The sequence below is a fragment of the Colias croceus genome, chromosome 22 (genome assembly GCF_905220415.1).
Source record: "Colias croceus chromosome 22, ilColCroc2.1".
In the NCBI taxonomy this organism is placed as follows: domain Eukaryota; kingdom Metazoa; phylum Arthropoda; class Insecta; order Lepidoptera; family Pieridae; genus Colias; species Colias croceus.
This window is the reverse complement of record NC_059558.1, coordinates 5,296,554-5,317,785: the sequence shown is the minus strand read 5'-3', so window position 1 is coordinate 5,317,785 and position 21,232 is coordinate 5,296,554. Positions and strand designations below refer to the sequence as shown.

The following is a 21,232-nucleotide window of genomic DNA, read 5'->3' as shown; positions in this document are numbered from 1 at the left end:
CGCACGCAATACGCGATACGCACACTTAAGAATATTAGAATAATAGTTTAAAAAAATATGTACGTATGTGTCGACGTTTTTATGCATAATATTATATGCATTTCTAAATGCAGTAAATTATTATAAGAGTAAGGTTAAACCTTGTCGGTTAATAATTCATCTTTATCTATAACTATTTATTATTTCTTCCAGTGTACCAATAAACATAATTAAGTCCCAAAAATGGCCGTAGTATCGAATTTAAGAGGAGGCTCCCTAAATTGTGAATTTGCATTAATATTCTGAAACAGTAACACATACAATCAAAATGGAACTATATAATATGATTTATTGGCCTTTTTCTTTCGATGTACAAGACAGTTACGTAATTGTAACATTTTCGCTCGATTCATTTTTTATTCATAAATTATGCCTTTTTTTAAGGATTCTTACATTTTTTTAAAGATTTACTTTGACTTTATGTCTAAAATAAATGTGAACAGTAAGAAAATATAGTTTACTATCCAATCCAAAGATATTTTTTTCTCTCGAATTGATCTCAATTCGAGATTTCGTTTCGAGCTCGAACGCGATCAAAGAGCGCACGCTATATTCAACTTTATTGCGGCTGTGTTAGCGTCTAGCACCGTAGCGGTCTAACCGGTCTCTTAGTGCCAGAAATTATGTAAGGGAGCCTCCTCTTAATAGCAGATCAGTTTTCACGGTACTTTGTAAATATCAAATGGTTTTATAGTATTTTTATAATCATTGTTGTTCATAAACTAGTCATACCTACATCCTACAAGCAATTGCTATAGAATTATTAACTATGCATTACAAGTTCAATATATGTATGTATTTCCATGAATTATGGTAACAGAAATAGAAATATCCTAAAGCTCTAATTTGCTAATTATATTTACTATTATTATATATTATACAAATTGATTCTCACGTGTTATTGGTCCTTTTATTTGGTACATTACTTAATATATCCGGTTGGTAATACTATACCAAAAATCTAGTTAATGTCTTGTGTAGTTAAGTAGTGCCAAAGGATTTCATTTTAAAATATTATATTATTCCTTTAAAAACCGTTTTAAAATATGACAAGTTTTTATTTGTATTCTAACGTCATTATTTATAAAAGTTAATTTTTAATATTTTTATTAAATTTGCACAGGGTATGTTTTGACTGATGCAGATTATAAAAATAAATTTGTGTCAAAATAATTATGTTTTGTTTTGCCAACTATTTTTTAGCTAGCTACATTCCTATGTACGAACATTTTCAGATCTGGCGTTGGTTATCGTAATATTCATGTATATATGTATTTTCTAATTAAATATGTTGTAGTGGAAATTTACTATTTTGAATTTAATTATTGTATTTTTGTTTGAATAAGTACACAATATTTTGTCTTATAAATATTATTTATTGTAGCGTTGGCCCTACGTAATAGTTGATATAAATTGCCTTGCATTTAACGTAATTAAGTTACAAAGAGTCTTAGGCTGGTTGCAGAGCTTCACCGACCATCAGTGCGTACGTCAGTCGCGCTTGTCATATGTATGGAAATTCATAAAACCTTTCATAGCTAGACCGACCATACGCACGCGTATTGTCATGCGCATTAGTGTCATAGTCATACAATTGGTGATGACCGACGGTACGCACTGACGGTCGGTCAAGCTCTGCAACCAGCCTTACTACGTAAAATAAAATCTACATATGTGCTTATAGCAATTGGATGCGGTGAAGTTAATCCGAATATGCAATTATTACTTAAATACTTAAAAATTGCAATTTGCACAAGCTTGATATGACCACTTATAAAGTTATTTGTTAGTAGGTATAATTTGTCATTATATAAGTGCGCCAAAAAACTAAATATACTTAATTGGTAAATTCAAATGCTTTCTACTTCCGTAAATATTTTCGTATATATCCGACAAAATTTTCAAAAAGGGCTGATTTTTCAATCGTTGTTGATCGAAAAACGTATTAAACTACGATTTCAAAAATGTGTTCTAATTGTCCGTATTTGATAGTTTATAGGTGACATTTTAAAATGTTCGCGTAATACTTTATTGGACGGATAAATTTTAACCAAGGATTGAAAAATCGGCCCTAAATATTCAGTTTTTTCTTATGTTTTAAGTATATCTTCAACAATACCGACTATGTCAATATTATGTTTAAGTCAATTACTGTATCATGTTTGTTAATCTTCTTTTTGTGTTTGAACAGCAGAGTCAGAATATCTCGCTTATCAAATGAATATTGTTCGTATAGATAGTAAATCGCTTTTAAGTGTTGAATGTTATATTGATTTTAGTGTAATTGTGTAAATAAAGTGATATGTGTAATGGTTTGTTTTATTTGAAAGTTCAGAATCCAGATATTGCCTATTGGTAAGAATGAAACGCACGTGGAATATATTCGGCGATACTTTCACATATCAATAATAAAAAAGATAGCCTAAAATGTTTTTTAATCGCAAAATTAATCAATAAAAAAATATAATATAAACCACCATACATGCAAAAATATTTTTATTCATTAAAGCTTAAGAAATCTCAACCTAAATGCTATAATTTGAACATAATAGGTAAAAGTCACTCCGGATTAATAATTCCTAGCTAATTTACATTATTTTTTTTTTGTCTATGGTATAACAAATTGTCCATAGACTACAAAACTTCATTCCTCTTGCCCATAGACAAGTCTATGGGTTCTTCATTCCAATCGTCGTTCTTAGCGACCTCTATACGGGGCTTCGATAGCACATTTCTGTTACAAATCATCCCATATAGAGGAACTATATCAGTTTTATTTGAACAGTTTGTGTGGGCTTGACGGGTGTTCAGTCTGTAAATTGTTTATGGTATATTATTGTAAGAGAGCCTTTACTTCTAATTATATAAGTTCTACGAAGTTATATTTCTAATTTTGTCTATTCTCTAGGATTTGTACAAGGCTATGGCACTTAACATTTATAAAAAAAATATATTTCAATGCGTTGTTTTTAAAAAGTACATGTTCTGCAAAAGCCATTTTCACGCAACTTCTACACTCAATAACTATAGAACCGATTTGAATAAAATAGTGTGTGCAACTAAAAAATTGCTACTCATGAATCTACCTTGTGACAAACATAACTGCATTTACATAAGTGCATTTACATAACTGCATTTACTACAACGAATTCCGAATTTGAGGCCCATGATTATTACTCAAAACTAGCGAAAAGATTTCCATACTAAAGGCCATGTTGTCGATGCTAAAGGCCTATTCAAACTGGAGCGTTATCCGCTACCGACGTGGGTATCAGTTCACAAATGAGTACGCGATTAGAGTCTCCAAGTAATATACTGTAAGTCTTAATCGCGTACACATCGGGATATCTACCCAGGGCGGTAGCGGATACCAATTACCACTTCGGTTTAAACGGGCCCTAATTTGGGGGGTATTATTACAGAAAACAAACAGAATCTCACTTATACTTCCTACACGCATCAGCTCTATGTCTCTCCAGGTATCGGTTCTGGCTGAACGCCTTGCCGCATTGCTGGCAGCGCCATTGCCAGGAATGGTGGCCACGTGTGCGCTGGTGCGCTCGGAGATTCGAACTATTGTGATATGTTATTATATTGATTGATAGAAATGAAATTTTCAAATTATAAATATTTGCTAAAATAGAAAAAATTGTCCACGAGGATATTCGTATTTTTTTCCCATCTTTTCAAAACATTTATAAATTGGAAAATGAGAAATGAGAATAAACGGTTTCTTTTTTTTCCTTCATATAACTACAAATAGTATAATTTTACAAAACTAAAGGTTACTTTCGTGAAATGGGTGAAACTCATTGATCAATCTTCAGACAAGAAACGTGTGTCTGAAAATTGCGATGTACCAGCTTTCAGGTATCAATTTATGTTTTCAATACCAATAAAGGAAAGCTCAAGCCTTTGCTTAACGTGAAAAAAGAGAAATCCCTTGTTACAAAACTGAAAATATATGTAGTTTCACAACAACATCTTTCGTGAAAACAGATTCAAGAAATTTTTTCCTCCCAAAACCTACTAATAGACCAACCAATTATAGAAATTTCTTTCAAAATAAATTACAAAGTCTAAAAAAAAAGATATAATAAATTACACTTATTTTAGACAATTCAACATAACATACCGATCAGCAAACGTCCTGCCACAATGCGGATACGGACAGGGAAAGGGCCGTTCCCCAGTATGCAGTCGCAGGTGACCCTTTAGCACCCAGGGCCGGTCGAAGCTTTTCCCACAGTACGTACACACGTGGTTTGGACGACGGCGCTCTTCTGGGGACTTGTAGCCTAAAATCCGTTGGGTTTTATTAGCGTATGCTAATGTACTGTATATCTGCTGAAGAACTGGACTATTGGGAGTTGAAACAACCAAAACGCATTCTATGTACTGATAGACTACGATTAAATATATAATGATGAGAGTGATAAAGTTAAAATTTTCTGCAATTTTTTTTCGTTTTTAATTAATTTATAAAATTCTAAATAAAAACACGGTGATTAAGAAAATTATACCGTTATCTTTTATAGGGTCAAATTCATTATCTTTTTCGTTAATTTCCATAAAGTTCTCCTTATCAAAAGATTCCCTGCAGTACAAGAGCTCTTTATTTAGTTTTTCTTCCGCATTATTTCGAACTAAGCTCTTCAATTTTTCAGCAATTTTATCAATTGCAGATCCGCCTTTGAATACACTCTTCAAAGGTTCTCTACTTTTTATTTCCTCTATAATTGGCGCCAATGGCTCTTTGTTAACTTTTTTTTCGGCCTGCTTTGTCTCTGGTAAAGCAAGGGCTGAATCTACGGCTGGTACATTCCTTTTCCTTCGCCTACGCCTTTTTTCACTAAAAACCTTCCGTTCTGTTTTCGATTCGGTCGATCTTAGATTATACGTGGATTTATCAACTTCGCGTTTATGATTCGAACTTTTTTTACCAAGTTCCGGTGAATTTACGGCTTTTTCACTTTCCGACGCATAGTCGTAACTTTCGTTCTCAGTAAATTGTGGTAAGAATTGACTTTTCTTCAATAGCTGAAGATAGAATCGCGTAGATATAGGTACTTTATCATGATAAATAGTTTCGTTCGTTTTTAAAAGAGTTCTCTGTTTCTTTAACGACATTTTTGGGCCCCGCGCTGTTCTTATTTCATCTAGAAATTGATACATATTAAAGTTTAATATTACTTATATTTATCCTATCGATGATACATAAGAAAGATTAAAAAAAAAAATATGGTTTAGATTTTTCCGGGAGCGACGTATGTGTTTAGCCACAGACTAATAATAATATACTACGTTATTGGTAGATACGCGTATATTGGTGTGTGTGTATTTCATAGGTTATATAGATATACGTACCTCGTACCACAATGTAGTACATAGGTATAGATAGAAATACTATTACATTAGCCATTACAATAATAACACTACTGTATTAATTGTACTAATATTAAAATAACACGTCTGTACTAAAGTAATAAGTTGACTCTATAATATAATAGTATCTAACTATATATTGGAATAACGAAACATTAAAAGCAAAAGAGTGTTAAATTGTATAACAGTCATACAAATACAATTAACAAAAAAAAATATTGAAATGAATGCATATCTTTAAATTTCTGAAAATTACCTGTTTCATGAATGAAAAATTCCATTAACGGACGAACGGAATTTACGAAACACTTTGGCATTACTTATATGCTTATTATTTCCTAATAAACAATCAATAGACACATAAACAACACTAAAATAATGCTTTTAGGTCATTATACTGTAAAGCACTTGTTGAAATCGACAGAAATGAAACAAATAACAACAGAAGCGTGTTTTATTTTTAAAATTCAAATTTTAGCGGATGCCTATTTTCAGCTGCCAGTGTCACTTTTGATGCCACAGTTTGATGCAGATGATTTCAGAAATTTATTTTTATATCGTGTATATTTTATTATATTTATTATTTTTCATAATAAATATTAATTTACGCTACATCCTTTTATTTTGTTATAGATTTAAGTTACATATATTAAGTTAAAGGGCGTAAGAGTTTGATAATATTGAAAAACTACCATAAAAACTTTTTAGTGCGAAGAAACGTAAAATGGAAAATATAAAAATGGCGCACACGCGAGGTATGAACATGGGCGGGGGGCAAATGACAAGAGGGCGCGAATCGATTTTATTCGCGGCCGAGACGACGTAGTGAGTGCGTGTCTTGTTGCGCTTTATTTTGCCGCTTCGTCGTGATACCGGGCGATGCCAAACAACAAAAGCATTTCGCATGTGCTCGTGTTTTGATGAAATAAATGGTGTTTAGTGTATTGTAATAAATTAATACGGTGATGTTGAGATAAAGTGGTGGAACAGCGGCGCCATGGGCAATTCGTGTAGCTCTGGGCAGGCTCATAAGGATAAGGATAATGTTTCGCAGCAGTCGGAAGAGTGAGTATCTTTTGTATCTTTAATTTTGACACTGCGTGAAGGTCAAAATCTGAAAAGTCGTGTTGAAAAACTACGAAAAATAATATATTAAAGTAAAATGTATGAAAACATTTTTATAAAAGTTATTGTATGTTTTTGAGTGTCATCGTATCACAACAGGGATGACGATAAATCAATACATTGAAAGGACCTCTCGTAATTTGTGAATAGCTGTTACCTATTTGTCGTCGCATTTTAATTTATTCCGCTTGTAAAGGCAACATTACAAAGAGTGTTTTTGAAATATGTATTATCATTTGAAGCAATAACGCTCTAAACTTATAAAATAAGATAATTAAAAGATGAGCGTTATATTGGGAGTGCGAATACTACCCACCCACCTACTTCTGAGATGGAATTTGAAAAATGTATTTTTTAAAAGCTATTATTGTTCAATACAGGTACTTATTATTTAGACAGAGAACAACTATAACTAGTTGAGGTTTTAATCCTTTCCTGTTTCGGATTCGTTAGTTTAGTTTAATACTTAATAGTAATAACGATTACGAGTTCCGTACATTAATTTTAAATTATATCCAAAAAGACATGAAACATCTCTTTGAATCACGACTATTTACCGGTTATTGATCCTTCTCTGGGAATATCAGAATTTTGCTGAATTCAGGGAATAGGTACCTACCTAGTACCTACGTAGTAAATAGTTAATCAACTTACGCCACGAAATAATTAATAGTACTCTCACCACGTTGCGGTTGTTCCAAACTATATTTTGGCAGATTATTATAAAATACATATTTTCGTATTCACCTTGTATACCTACATTTGGATATATTAAAGGCATTTTCAGAATTGTAATCAGGCTTTCCACGAAATTCCTAATTCTCATATTAAATTATTTTCTTCGTCCGATCAACTGTTGATATCTTACCGAATACCTAATACACATAGATTTTAATAATAATTTACTCGTATCTTGGTCCTAACTATATTACGCATCTTTGTCTTTGCCATTATTAGCCTCCAACTCCATATGACCGTAGATATAGCTAGCTGTCTATAAACACCAAATTTACATATAAATTATATTTTAGACGAGAGCTTTGCGCATAGGTATCTCCCTTTTATCGGTGTTAATTTATATCAAGGATATACCTCTAGAGAGTTGGTAGCTGAATTTCTGCATATAGAGCCTTATAAAACCACATTTCGATTCAACTCGTGCATAATAATCTATTTTAGTAATATGTCTTCATTAACACTACTATTCGGTGTCGGTATTTAATAATATAGGTGGCCTATGAAAGAGCTTTTGCGAATAACTACTTACCCACAATATTTTTATGTAGTTCTAGCGGTCCGCCCCGGCTTCGCCCGTGGTACATATTCACGTTTTCTCTACATAAGATCCATCCTCGTACTTCAAGAAATATAATAAAAAAAGAATTATCGAAATCGGTTCAGCCGTTCTCGAGTTATGCGCTTACCAAAACATTTTGCGATTCATTTTTATATTATAGATTATATACGATATAAGTAGGTATAATAAGTCGCAGGTATACACAGAAATACATGTACCTCATAAAACAAAGATAATCTACTAACAATCTAATCAAAAAAAAAAATACGTGTGGCACTCGGGGACTGCCGGCCGCGCCGCGGTAAAGCTATTGCATAGCATGCCTTCAAGCCACACCTCCGAGACCGTCGGAGTGGGAAGCGTGAGGTTTTTTCGTTACGGAATTTCTGGATTCGGTCCCCGCGCTCAAGACCCGCGATAGAAGCTATGCAATAGCTTAAAAAAAACAATACCTACATTCGTTTCATAGAACCCGAGACCCGACAGAAAAAGTAGAGCAAGTACTTTTCATGAAAGTTAATGCATTATACATGTTTTGTTTAGTTTTTAAAATATCAAATCATAATAATCATTATCATCTTCATCAAAATTGATTAACTATGTAGTTCCAAACTATTTAGGAGGTAGTTAGTACGTACTTCCTACTTGGAAGAATACATTCGTAAGAAATACATATTATTATGGTGGCATATGAAATAGTAACTTTTACTTGAATATTCAGCTCTAAAGTCTAATAGTTCTGTGAACTATGAAAAAGGCAATCGAACCTATTGGTTTCGAGCTACCACATGCGTAAAGACTCAGGCAGGTTAGGCCTTTGAAATTATAGTGGCATAGCCACACCTATTGGACAGAACACTTCCAAATGAACAGTTCGTTTACTTGTGGTTTTATGTACTTTCATAGTTATAGCACAGATAATATAATACCACAGGTAAGTATGAGGTAATAGTATAGGTGTTATTATGTCGATTTGCTTTGTAGGTGTACATGCTATTTCCTTGGATGTTGTCTGTATGTTATTTCCGCTGGTTTGTATGAACGCCAGAATAGATGTAAGTAAAATTATAGGTATGTTCTCCTTTAATGCTGTCCACCTTTAAATGCAGTAGTTGTAAGGGTGTAATGACCTTTAATTAATTGCTTAACCCGGCCACGCTTTGTCGTGTCTCTGTAGAATGTCTTACGAATGATATAAATTTTTATATAGATAGACATTCTGCTATCGTATAAAAAGTAAAAAGCTAGCTAAAAGTGGACTTTATTACTACTTCTTTTTTGGGAAATTATCCAAGTAGTTAGCCGATGGTCTGACAATTTGTAACTGTACCAATTTTCAAAATTCTGGGATGGATATGAGGTGGTGTTGTGCCCATTATTTTGTCAATTTCTTTGACAAATTGTCTTTTCTCCTGAAACAAAACTGAACTAACTTACTCTAGCTATCGTTTCCCCTTAAACATGAATTACACAAATTTAATCCTGTTGAAATCTCATCATACCCTGATACTCATATTGTAGAGCCGCCCACGTAAAAAATTAAACACATTCCTACATCCTAAGCACTTAGATAATATCCAAGACGCACGTTCACAACGGTTGATATATTTTATGATGTGTATTTCTGGTGTACTATTTTTATATTACGGTAGACGAGACACTGCCCTAAGTGTTTGCCGCGATGTTTGGATTTTATAACGTGGAAAGGGATTTGGAATATGGTAAACTGTGAAATAATACGGTAAATGTTTCGGTTTATATTGTGAGGAAAGTTTATGTTGGCGGTAAAATGACATCAGAACGCATAAAAATAAGAAAATATTAAAGGCTGTCTGTCCATAAAATACTAGGTACCTTCCACCTACAAGGTACATAGTTCATAAAACAATCTACTATCCCAATTTAGTTTTATCTACTCATGTTTTCATGATCAAAAAACTTTTTTGTAAAATAAGCGAGGCCAATTTGTAAGTACTTACTTATAGTTATGCGCACAATACCTAGCCAACACAATAATTGATATTTTCAGAATTGATATTTTTACATACTTCTACTTACTTAGGAATTAATAATAAGTAATAACACAATGTTATAAGTTTAATCTTTTAAAAATATTTTATTAAATCGATTTGAAAGTTTCGTAAGAGATCAAGTTTAAAAAAAATAGTTGATATAAAATCAAAATGTAAAGTTAAACAATATGATATACTTACCTACAAACAAATAACAAAGACCCAATGATTTAATACATTTATTTATATATTAAAATAGTTTGTGTCGTGTTATAAGACAGTTTAGAAATAATAGTCGATCAATTATTTGTCACGAGGCAGTATTTATCTTGTCACACGATTAATAATAGGCAATTATATAATTAACTAGCTTTTCGCCCCGACTCCGACCGAGTAGACGTGCTTTTGTATGTTTCTTATTCTTTCACGTCTTCTCTTATTATCCTAATGCAATCAAAATCCATTCCGTTCAGTGGTTCTTAAGTCATAAGAAATGTGTAACTAGGTACCTGAAGGCTGAAGCTACTCAAGGTTATCCTGGATCCTTAGAAATGAAGATACAACGAAAACGAGATGGACATAAGTAAACTTTTTCGTAAATACAAACCATTGAAATATACGCTCTAAATTACGTTATTCACACAGTACTTTTCTAGACGTTGTGTTCGAACCACACCCTCAGACACAGTGGTACGGGCCACTAGGGACATGGCCATTATAAGAATGTTTAAACGAATGAAATACACTTCAATGTTTGACTGAAACTTATTAACTAAATAAGAGTTTATTTTCGGCAGATAATTATGGAAACTTCGAAACACGAAGTATTCTCTCAGAATCTTATTTATTTCCAAAACTTGTTCACTCAAAATACTTCCATATTGTGCCCAACGAAGCAAAAGGCACGTGCGTCAAACTTGAACAAGACTTATCAAAACGAATTCGTCAGTCCAAGGAGATAAACTGTGTCAAACTGAACAACACCATTCATATGAATAGCAAATTAATCGTTAAAAATGTACTGCGATCCAATTATATATCAAGTGTCTTAACTCTACACGAATTGCTTCATAAATGAGGCTTGTCACAATCAATCATGCTGTTGTTGGCAACTATTTGCAAACGAGTCGTGTAGACAATACGAAATGTGGAATATTTGTCTTGGGGAATTGGAGTTAGTCACTGAAAAACAATGTGTATTGGAGATAGATCTTAATTTAAACGTGGGTATACTTTTGAGATTCTTTTCAGAATTTTATATGATATATCTTGAATGGTTATACATTCGTGGTTCTGCTAATGTCCTGTACGTGGCAGAGTCATTAGGATAATGCCAGAAAGAATTCCAGGATTAATATGCGTACAATCTGTTGAGTATTTAAAGTACGTTCAGTTATAATCTTACCGTCCTGTACATTTTCAATTAACCGCTAATGTAAGTAAATATCGATTAAGATAACGTGATGACTTAATACTTTAATAGTGAATTAAATTAGGAATAGTTTTCGTCAAGTGTAGGTACTTGGTAGTTTTTCTCCAAAATTTTGTCTAGTACAGTCATGAATCAAGTACAATTACGCCTTTAAATTGCTATTTATCAGACCGTTATAGCATTTGAACTTGAATAAAAACTGACCCATTTCTTAAAAAGCTTTGTCATATAGTGGTTTACAAACTTTATCTTTCGTTGTGGATTTTTTATAGCCACTTTATCGTAACAAACGCCAGCAACCATTTCCGACATATAAAGTTGGAAACCTAATTAATTCGTTGGAAGTCATCCCAAAGGAGCAAGTAGAAAGGAGAAGTTATTATTTAAATTGTGGATGATAGTATAAAGTTTATGAATAATTGACAATATCGGTCAATTGGGACCAGCGTGGTGTCATCTATATCACAATTACGAGGTATTTCAATTGGCCTTTTATATAATTGGTCACTAAAATGTTCTTTTTCACTCGATGTGCGGATTTTAACTTTACATCAGCGCTTTGAAGATAATGGAATTTTTCTTACACTTCTGCAGTATTCATCGTCGGATATAATGAAAATTTTCCGGATGATATTTGTCAGAAGTAGCGATCAAGAAATAATGATACAATCTTGTTATATATATATTTGAAGTAATGTGATAGATTACACCTATTAAACAGTATACGGAATATATTTATTCACTTCTTGGATTATGTTGTTGCGGTGGAAATTTAATATGCCCGACAATGAAAGGATTAATTACCGATCTGAAGTAAACACTTAGTAGTTATTAATTTTTTATTATTAAAATTTGCACATGCTCATAACAGTTCACTTGATTATATCTGTGAATTCAGATAGAATTTAAGAAACTGTAATCATTTTAGAAAAATTTCTAATTCCCGATCTACTGGAACTTAAGGAACTGTCTGTGATCTGTGGAACAATTCCAAAAAAAATATTATTTGTTTAATATATTACGAGGTATTACTTCATTGATGATTATGATTTATTGATTGTGAAAATCTATTTATCAAATACGATCGACTTAAATATATTGGCACGAAAATAGATCATATGCCGGTGTTCAGTTATAATAAATATTATTTATTATCGCGAGAATAGCCATTAGGTAACGAGCCGTGTGACGACTATTTTATGGGAAGTGGCAAGGTCAAACGTCATTTCCTTCAAACCAAAATATCAGGTGAAGCTTGATTTGCTTCATTCTTATTTGTGAGGATCTTAAAGGAAGGGAGACTGACGTAGAGAGGTGGATGGAATTCTGTGTAAACGAAATTTACCTCACAGATTTCTACTACGAACCGTAGGTTACATGCGTTGGGCTATAGCTAGAGCAAATGGATATGAAACTGTCAAAATGAAAATGAATTTCCATTAATTTGCCGCGTTCTGCAAATTACACGTAGCTACGCGTTGAAAATTTTAAAAATATGAGGTAAATCCCATGCGTGCAAGCGAGTCTAGCACGTAAATTGAAATCTGCGCGTCTGGCACGTTAATTGATACATATCTTTATATTCTTCCTCATTCATCTTATATTATCTACAATTTTATACAAATCTCAAAGATTAGAAGAAGTATGAAGTCAATATACCTACCCGTCATGATGAGGAAGATCAAATTTTTTAGCTATTGCATAGCTTCTAACGCGGGCCTCGAGCGCGGCGCGGGGCCTAATCCATAAATTCCGTAACGAAAAAACCTCACGCTCCCCACTCCGACGGGCATGGAGGTGTGGCTTGAAGGCATAGCATGCAATAGCGTTACCGCGGCAGTCCCCGATTGCCACACGTCTTTTTATTCAACGATTACTTTGACCAATATAATTTTGAACTCACCCATTACAGAAGTTGGCTCACGAATTTCTATATACTATATACATTTGTATATTTATCATGATAATATCTCGTCTAAAACAACATCCTTGGGGACAGGAAGCGCTCATGCCATGTTATATAACTAATGAATCGAGTTATGTGTTTAATTTTTTTTTTTTTTTTTTTTTTTTTTATGTCAGAGCAAGCAAAGGAGCAGGTGGGCCACCTGATGTTAAGTGGTCACCACCGCCCATAAACACTTGTAACACAAGTAGTGTTACAGGTGCTTTGCCGGCCTTTAATGGACAAATACGCTCTTTTCTTGAAGGCCCCAATGTCGTAGTTGTTCGGGAACACCGCAGGTGGCAGATCGTTCCACAGTTTCACCGTACGCGGAAGGAAGTTGCGGGTGAAGCGGACAGTGGTGGAGCGCCAACCATCCAGATGGTGCGGATGGAACTGGTTTTTACGGCGTGAGGTCCGGTGGTGGAACTGTGCGGCTGGTAAAAGGTGGAACAATTCCTCAGAGCACTCCCCATAGTAGATTCTGTACAGTATACAGAGAGACGCAACGTCTCTCCGCACTGACAGTGGATCGAGCCTATCGGAAAGCCTACGGTCATCGACAATTCGAGCTGCTCGACGTTGGATGCGGTCAAGAGGAAGGAGTTGATACTGTGGGGCTCCGGCCCAGAGATGAGAACAGTACTCCATATGCGGTCGCACCTGAGCCTTGTACAGCTGAAGTCGGTGGGCCGGCTTGAAGTACTGTCTCGATCTACTGAGCACACCAAGTTTTTTCGAGGCTAATTTAGCCTTCGCTTCCAAATGACTGCGGAATTGAACGTCACTCGAGATTTCAACTCCGAGGATTCCGATTTTCGGCGATATACTAAGGGGAGTACTCTTAAACCGAGGTTCTACGACAAATGGGGTCTTTTTAGCGGTGAACGCGCAAACCTGTGTCTTTACGGGATTGAACTCGACAAGATTAAGTTCGCCCCAATCCGAGACTTCTTGGAGAGAAGACTCGACTTCAGACACAAGTTTGTTTCGACTCTCATTGAGGCTTTCCTTTGAGGTGTTTGCACGGCCGGGATAAAGAGCATCCCCCGTACTGTCGTCTGCATAGCAATGAATGTTACTGATTTGTAACAAATCATTGATATGCAGAAGAAACAGTGTAGGAGATAGCACGCAGCCTTGTGGGACACCAGCGTTCACATGAAGAGGCTTAGAGCAAGAACCGTCGATAACGACCTTAATGCTCCTCTCTTCCAGGAAGCTGGCAACCCAATCGCATAACCTCGCAGGAAGTCCGAAAGATGGTAATTTCGCTAGAAGTGCCTTGTGCCAGACCCGATCGAAGGCTTTCGCTACATCCAAACTTACAGCCAATGCCTCCCCTTTACTCTCAACCGCCTCCGCCCATCTGTGAGTGAGGTACACCAAAAGATCACCAGTCGAGCGACCACTACGGAAACCGTATTGCCGGTCGCTTAACAACTGGTTCTCCTCCAGATACCTCATGAGCTGGCTGTTAATAATGGATTCCATTATTTTGGAGAGTAAGGAAGTGATGGCGATCGGTCTGTAGTTAGACGGATTTGAGCGATCGCCTTTTTTAGGGATTGGGTGGACAAGAGCAGTCTTCCACGAATTCGGAACAATGCCTTTGGCGTAAGAGAGCCGATAAAGACGCGTTACAACCGGTGCCAACTCAGGAGCACATGTCCTAAGCACAATAGGGGAGACTCCATCCGGCCCTGTCGACTTATGGATGTCAAGGGAAAAGAGAGCGTTTCGAACGGCACGTTGTGTGAAACGTATATCCGCCATTGAATGGTTGCACCGCGGGATGGTCGGCGGTGTCTTTCCCCTGTCATCAAGCGTCGAGTTCCTAGCAAAGAGAGCGCCCAAGAGTTCGGCTTTCTCTTTAGCGGAATGGGCCAGAGAGTCTTCGTCCTTGTGCAAAGGTGGAAAGGATGAACGACAGAAGTTACCTTGGATGGCCTTGGCGAGGGACCAAAACGCCCTTGTTCCCGAAGGAAGTCGCGTTAGTCTATCGCCAAGTGCACCAATATAACTAGATTTAGCCCTAGCGATTTCTCTTTTGTAGGATCTGGAGGCAAAGTTGTACTTCTTCCTGATGAGACCAACGCTTGGATCGCGACACGCCGTTGCTGCAACCCAGGCTTGAAAAAGTTCCTGTTTCTGGCGAGACGCCATGTTACAGGAACGTCCAAACCAAGGCTTGGATTTGCCACCGACGGGCACAACAGAGTATGGCACAAATAGTTCCATACCCTGCAGTACCACGTCAGTGATAGACTCAGCACAAGCGTTGGGATCCTCCGAGGAGAAGCAAACAGGCCCCCATGGGTAGGAAGCGAAAAAACCACGCATTCCGTCCCAGTCTGCCGACTTGTAGTGCCACACACGGCGTCGAGCTGCAGGTGTCTGCTGTTTCGAACCCGTAAGTGGCACCATACTCCGTATCAGGCAATGGTCTGATGACCCCAGTGGGGCCACGACGGAGACCTGATAGTTCTCGGGATGTGTGGTCAGCAGAAGATCCAGAAGAGAGGGAGTATGGCCCTCCACATCCGGTATTCGCGTAGGCGATGAGACCAGCTGTGTTAGGCCATAGGCTAGAGCGAAATCGTGCACAGTTCGTCCCGCGTGGTCAGTTGTACGCGACCCAAGCCATTCAACGTGGTGGGCATTGAAATCGCCTAAAACCACAAGCTCCGCAGAAGGGAACTGTACAAGCAAAGTGTCGATCATCTCTTGGATGTGCTCAAATAAACGGTCGGTACCAGTATTCCCGCTGTGGGATCTGTACAGGCAAGCATAGACGCGAGGGTGGTCGCCGCAGTCAATATGCAGCCAGATAATGGACAGATCCTCACCTTCAAGGGTGCCAAGACGTCGACAACAGATATCTTCCCTAACGTATGCGCATACCCCGGCACGCGGTGCAAAAGTATGCTCCAGCTTAAAGCCAGGGTATGTGAGATAAGATACGTCGGCCGGAGTTGATATCTGAGTCTCAGTCAGGAAGAGCAAGGCCGGCTTAGCCGTCTCAAGATGGTAGTGGACGGCGTTTAAATTAGTGTGCAGCCCCCGGATGTTACAAAAGTCCACCGTGAGAGTGGAGGGGGGTGATTTTCTTCGCTTGCACTGCGAACCCCTTGGCACATGACCGAGCGGAATTATGCCCGCCCCAGAATACGACGGGCTGCCGCAGCGCAGGCGCTGCGGGAGGGATTCTCCTGCACCGTAGGTGCCGGTACCCTCCTGGGGTATTCTGCCTGATAATACCGCGTTCATATTTGGGGGTTGTTTTTGGGTCTCCGGACCCCTCACTCACCGTACGAAACACGGTAGCATACTGTTAATATGCCACCATTTCACGCCGGTTTTCTGTGAGGGTGTGGTAACTTCCCCGGTGCGAGCTTGACCCATTTCGTGCCGAAGCAATGCTCGACTCCCACTTACAAAATTAATGGTCTCGAATCTTCCATCTTACCCTGCTCAGGAGATTTGATGTGGACTTTACGTGATATGCAATCTAAATGTTTGTGTTGTGTTTATTGCAATGTTGATTTGCCTTGGAGTTCAAAGGACCTTACTGTCTAAAGATCTAAGCTTCTAACCTGAAGTGAGTCGAAGCATTTCTTCAATCTTACTTGGCCCAAAGTTTTTCTGGTAAAAAGATATAGAGCACGCAGTGTTTAAGAAGAAGCAGACTTGTTAATCATAGCTTCAGATTATACCATAAATTGAGATAACATTGAAATCTTCTTGCCTCACTTTTTGTTTGTTTGCTTGAAAGCGCTCATCTCAAGAACCATGGATCCATTAAAAAATTAATTCACTCTTAGGTAGTCCATTTACCGAAGAAGGCTATATATCATCACGCTGGGACCAATAGGAGCGGAGCAATGTTGCTAAAACCAGGCACAGCTAGTTATTTCATATTTCTGTTACTTTACGATACATTATTGTATACATTCACTTAAAGAGTTTTTACACAAACAATCAACGTCGTAATTACGTACCAATTAATGTCCAACAACACAGTCAACACATCCCTTTCGATTAGGATTTAGGTCAATAATTCGAACAGCATCACGAAACAGTGAAGACAATGAAATGGTTTTGGCAACGGGATTCGTGTCACAGCACTGCAGCGTTAATTCATTGCAGGACAGTAGTGGTTATCTTTATTAAATACGTAGTGGGTAGTATGCATAAATAAAGACAATGTTTAAGTGTTGAATTTATATTTTTTGGTTTTATGGCATTCAAATGCTTTATAAATATAAATTTATAAAGAATAGAAAAAATTCGATCACGAGGCGGGACTCGAACGGATGCGGGTTAGGGGTAAATGTTTAAGTGGATATTGTAAAAGCATGTTGTATTTCTGTAAATTTTGTTTGTAACTTATGTAATCTCGACTTTAGCAAATTCCTGAAGAATAGCTGATCTTCAGGAATTCCCCCAGCAATTAAGAATTCTACTAGCCCAGCTCAGTGTCGTAACTAAGAAGAGAATGAAAGAGAGCCTATTAAGCGTAACTTTACTTGCTATGAATTGTAAATAACTATTTAAGTTATTTTATCTGTAGGTATGTTAATTAGCAATTCACTGCTGCATTGTCCATTATTGTAATTAAATTATGAATTTTCTCGATTATGAAGTAATGAATCAATAATAATTTCTATTATGATTTGCAACTACGTTCTCGTAGAGATGATAAAACAAATATGTAGTAAATAAGGGTTTCTATATGTACCGAAATCATTTAAAATGTTCTAAAATTTTCGGAGTAGTTACTTATACTTGTTAAAACTTAACTGTAATCTATAATCAACACTTTTCCTAGGATCAGTTCCTTTATTTCAAGTTCAGACTCTAGATGAGCTCTGTGTTGATAGCTATTCTAACAATAACAAAGCGAAATAATAATTCTTAAGTGTAGTTACATATTATTCTGGCTTCATACTCCTGGCTAAAGCCAGTCATAATTAATTATGAACTATAATAATTTGCACACTTGATCAGGTGGTTAATCCGTTTCATCGAACGAAAAACCCTCAAGTTTATTATTTATTGAATCCATACATCGAGCGTCTTACCGCTTATTACTCTTAATTTAATGCTGAAAAATAAACCATTGGAAGTTTCGTCTGGCTACCCGCCAATCGACACATAATAACACCGCTAATACTTCGAGGTGATTTAATTTAATTATTTGTTTGTGATGCCGCAAATTCTCGCTATACCCACCCATCTACTTGGGTAATTATTTTTATTGAGACTGACATGCGCGAATTATTTTTTGAGTTTTATTGGCTATTCGAATTGCGTTTAAAGATAAAAGAAGATTCAAATTCCAGATTAATAAGAGTCCAATAAAAACTGCTTTTATTAAAATAGAGGAGATAAAAGAGGTATTTGATACAAGTAAAAGCAAACAAAAAGCTTTGAACTATGATGATTGTTTCGCATACGAAACAACTTAGTTCAAACAGTAAGGATATGCAGGAAATGCATTCAACTTCCGCGGCAGTTGAGCCTGTTGTCGATAGCATGTATTGGAAAATTGGATTGGAAGCTATATTTTATACCACATGTTTATTTTCAATAGTATTGAGTCAATACACAGAAGAAGGCTTACGCCTTATAGACTACATAGACTACAGGCTGTGTGTGATAAGTGAAAAGGTAATAGAAGCTTTGTGAAAGGATTTATGTTTGAGGAAGGAGTAAGGGAATGTTTCGATGTAAACAAACGTATTTGTATAGAGGGACAACATTGATTGATTCTCTAAATGTTGGGGTTGAAAATATAGATACATACAGTTTATGTGTATCACTACATAGTATAAAACAAAGTCACTTTCACTGTCCCTATCTCCCTTTGTATGCTTAAACCTTTCAAACTACGAAACGGATTTCGATGCGGTTTTTTTAATAGATAGAGTGATTGAAGACTGAAGAGGAAGGATTTAGTATATAATTTATTAGGTTTAAGTAAAAGCGGGCGAAGCCGCGGGCTGTAAGCTAGTATTGTATGTATATACATTTGTACTACCTACCATTTACAAATTACAATGTAGGTACACAGAACTGCGCTATGAGTAGACAAATCTCGATCATTCGTTCTGAATCGTAGCTCTCTAGAGGCTTTTATTGTTTAAGTCATTTGGAAAACTGTAATTCAGCATATTGAATTGAGCGGTATCTCAGCTCAATTCGATTGAATTATACACAAACTTAATGCATTGAGAAAAATTAGCCTTCATAATACACTCTACTCTTTCAACATCTTCCGGTCGAACAAATTAGTTTTTAACACATAATAAATATTAACACCTGCTGTCTAGACAAAAGTCTGGATAAGAAGAGTGACGTTGTAAGTGCGTCACACCTTGCCAGCTATGTGGGTCACGGACCACGGTACTAAAGTCGGGAAAACAAAATTTTACTACGGAAATGTTGTACTGTTTACTCTATAATATAGTGTAGAGTATGCTACGCTTCGCTACGCTTTATAAATCATACAGGTGGAGGTTATGTATTTTTTTTGAAGTGAAACTTCTGTAGTTATCGGGGTTGGAAAAAAATTTAGTGTAACATGTTTTCGTTACGCGTGACATTTTACCGTTACGCGCCATCTTTTTCTTATCCCTGCCACGCGTGATTGACGTATTTCTGTAAAGTTGCATATAGTAAATTATTTTTTGAAAAATAAAGAAGTTTCACTTCTACGTGTGTACACTAGTACACGCACACATTATTTTTTGGTAAGTTAGTAAGTCGTTTTATGGGAAGTTAAATTGTTCATCGGAAATGAGGATTTCAAAAATAATGAAGTAAATAATCATTCCATAAAAATAAATGCAGTAAAAAGAAGAATTTCGTAGAATCGACAAAACTAGATGATGCTTTCTTGTTAACAAAATGCTTACTGCACTGCTCTCTTCTTCTCTCCCTGAAATTCATTATTACTATTGAGCACAATTTTTTCTAGTATGATTATGATTTGTATTTCGTGATCAAAATTGACTGAATTTGACTGGCCGGTTGGCGTGGTTGGTAGTGACCCTGCCTGTCAAGCCACTGGTCGTCGGTTCGATTCCCACCCGGGGCAAATATTTGTGTGAAGAACATAGATGTTTGCTCTGTGTCTGGGTGTTAATTATCTATGTAAGTATTTATTTAAAATTATATATTTATGTTTATCAGCCATCTGCGGTTTCCATAACACAAGCGAAAGCTTAATATGGGATCAGATCGTGCCGTGTGTGAAAATTGTCTCGAAATATTTATTTATTAAAAAAAAATATCAAATGAATTTTTCAGTTCTACACAGTTTCCACTGAAAATATTCAATGGATTGAGTAACGTAGTACAGTTAGTAAATTCAAAACATAACAAAACCTAAGTAGGTACTTAAACATGAAAACAACGGGATAGTTCATACTTCATACCAATTGAACAGGAAAACGTCTTCCACTGTTTGCATCTTGAGGAGTGCTATAGGAATAAATGCATGGTAATTGGTAAGCATGCGTTTGATTTAAATAGCATGTGAAAGTGTTATTTACATAGATACTACCATGGTCACACGATTCCAAACATCTTTTTATAAAATTAAGAACTAATTAAGCATTTAGGAGCCTATCTACGTACTACTAGACAGGGGCGGATTGAATTTATGGGGCCCTGGGCTGATACGACTTAGAGTCCCCTAAGTACTCAACTAATAGGTGTGTAAAATTTTTTTCCCAACATATATGTTCCTATAATGATAATTCTTAGAAGCGGCTCTCTGTGACGATTGGATTCAATTTTAATTCAAATAAAATCTATAAAATGATTGCGAATAGGTCGGAGTAAAATTAAATCACTGCTGTTTTAGGTATAACTACCTATTTGGTATAAATACATTTAACAGTAGATTATTAATTTAACAATATGTGTCTACTCTTATCAGAATTACATCGCATTATCAATTAATTGGTTTAATTTTAATCAATTAATTG

General features: G+C 36.1%; 2 protein-coding genes across 3 annotated transcripts in view; one reads left to right on the top strand and one right to left on the bottom strand.

Moving 5' to 3' along the window:
• Positions 1-3,476: 3,476 nt before the first annotated feature.
• LOC123701986 (zinc finger and SCAN domain-containing protein 31-like) lies at positions 3,477-5,214 on the bottom strand. Its single transcript, XM_045649618.1, has 3 exons — positions 4,563-5,214; positions 4,175-4,322; positions 3,477-3,612 (listed from the first exon to the last, which is right to left on the bottom strand). The coding sequence occupies exons 1-3, from the start codon at positions 5,212-5,214 to the stop codon at positions 3,477-3,479; spliced, it is 936 nt and encodes a 311-aa protein (XP_045505574.1).
• A 1,037-nt stretch (positions 5,215-6,251) lies between these two features.
• LOC123701647 overlaps positions 6,252-21,232 on the top strand; it is a 50,930-nt gene continuing 35,949 nt past the window's right edge. For both annotated transcript variants that reach the window (XM_045649133.1, XM_045649132.1), the window contains exon 1: positions 6,252-6,489. In XM_045649133.1, the coding sequence (XP_045505089.1) occupies positions 6,422-6,489 (68 nt within the window). In that variant the 5' untranslated portion in view covers positions 6,252-6,421. The remainder of the gene's footprint in view (positions 6,490-21,232) is intronic.

Coding starts and splice junctions, on each gene's coding strand:
- LOC123701986 (XM_045649618.1), bottom strand. CDS start 5,214: ATGTATCAATTTCTAGATGAAATAAGAACAGCGCGGGGCCCAAAAATG. Junction 4,323..4,562: donor TGACCCTATAAAAGATAACG/GTATAATTTTCT, acceptor ACAAGTCCCCAG/AAGAGCGCCGTCGTCCAAAC. Junction 3,613..4,174: donor GGCAGGACGTTTGCTGATCG/GTATGTTATGTT, acceptor ATATCACAATAG/TTCGAATCTCCGAGCGCACC.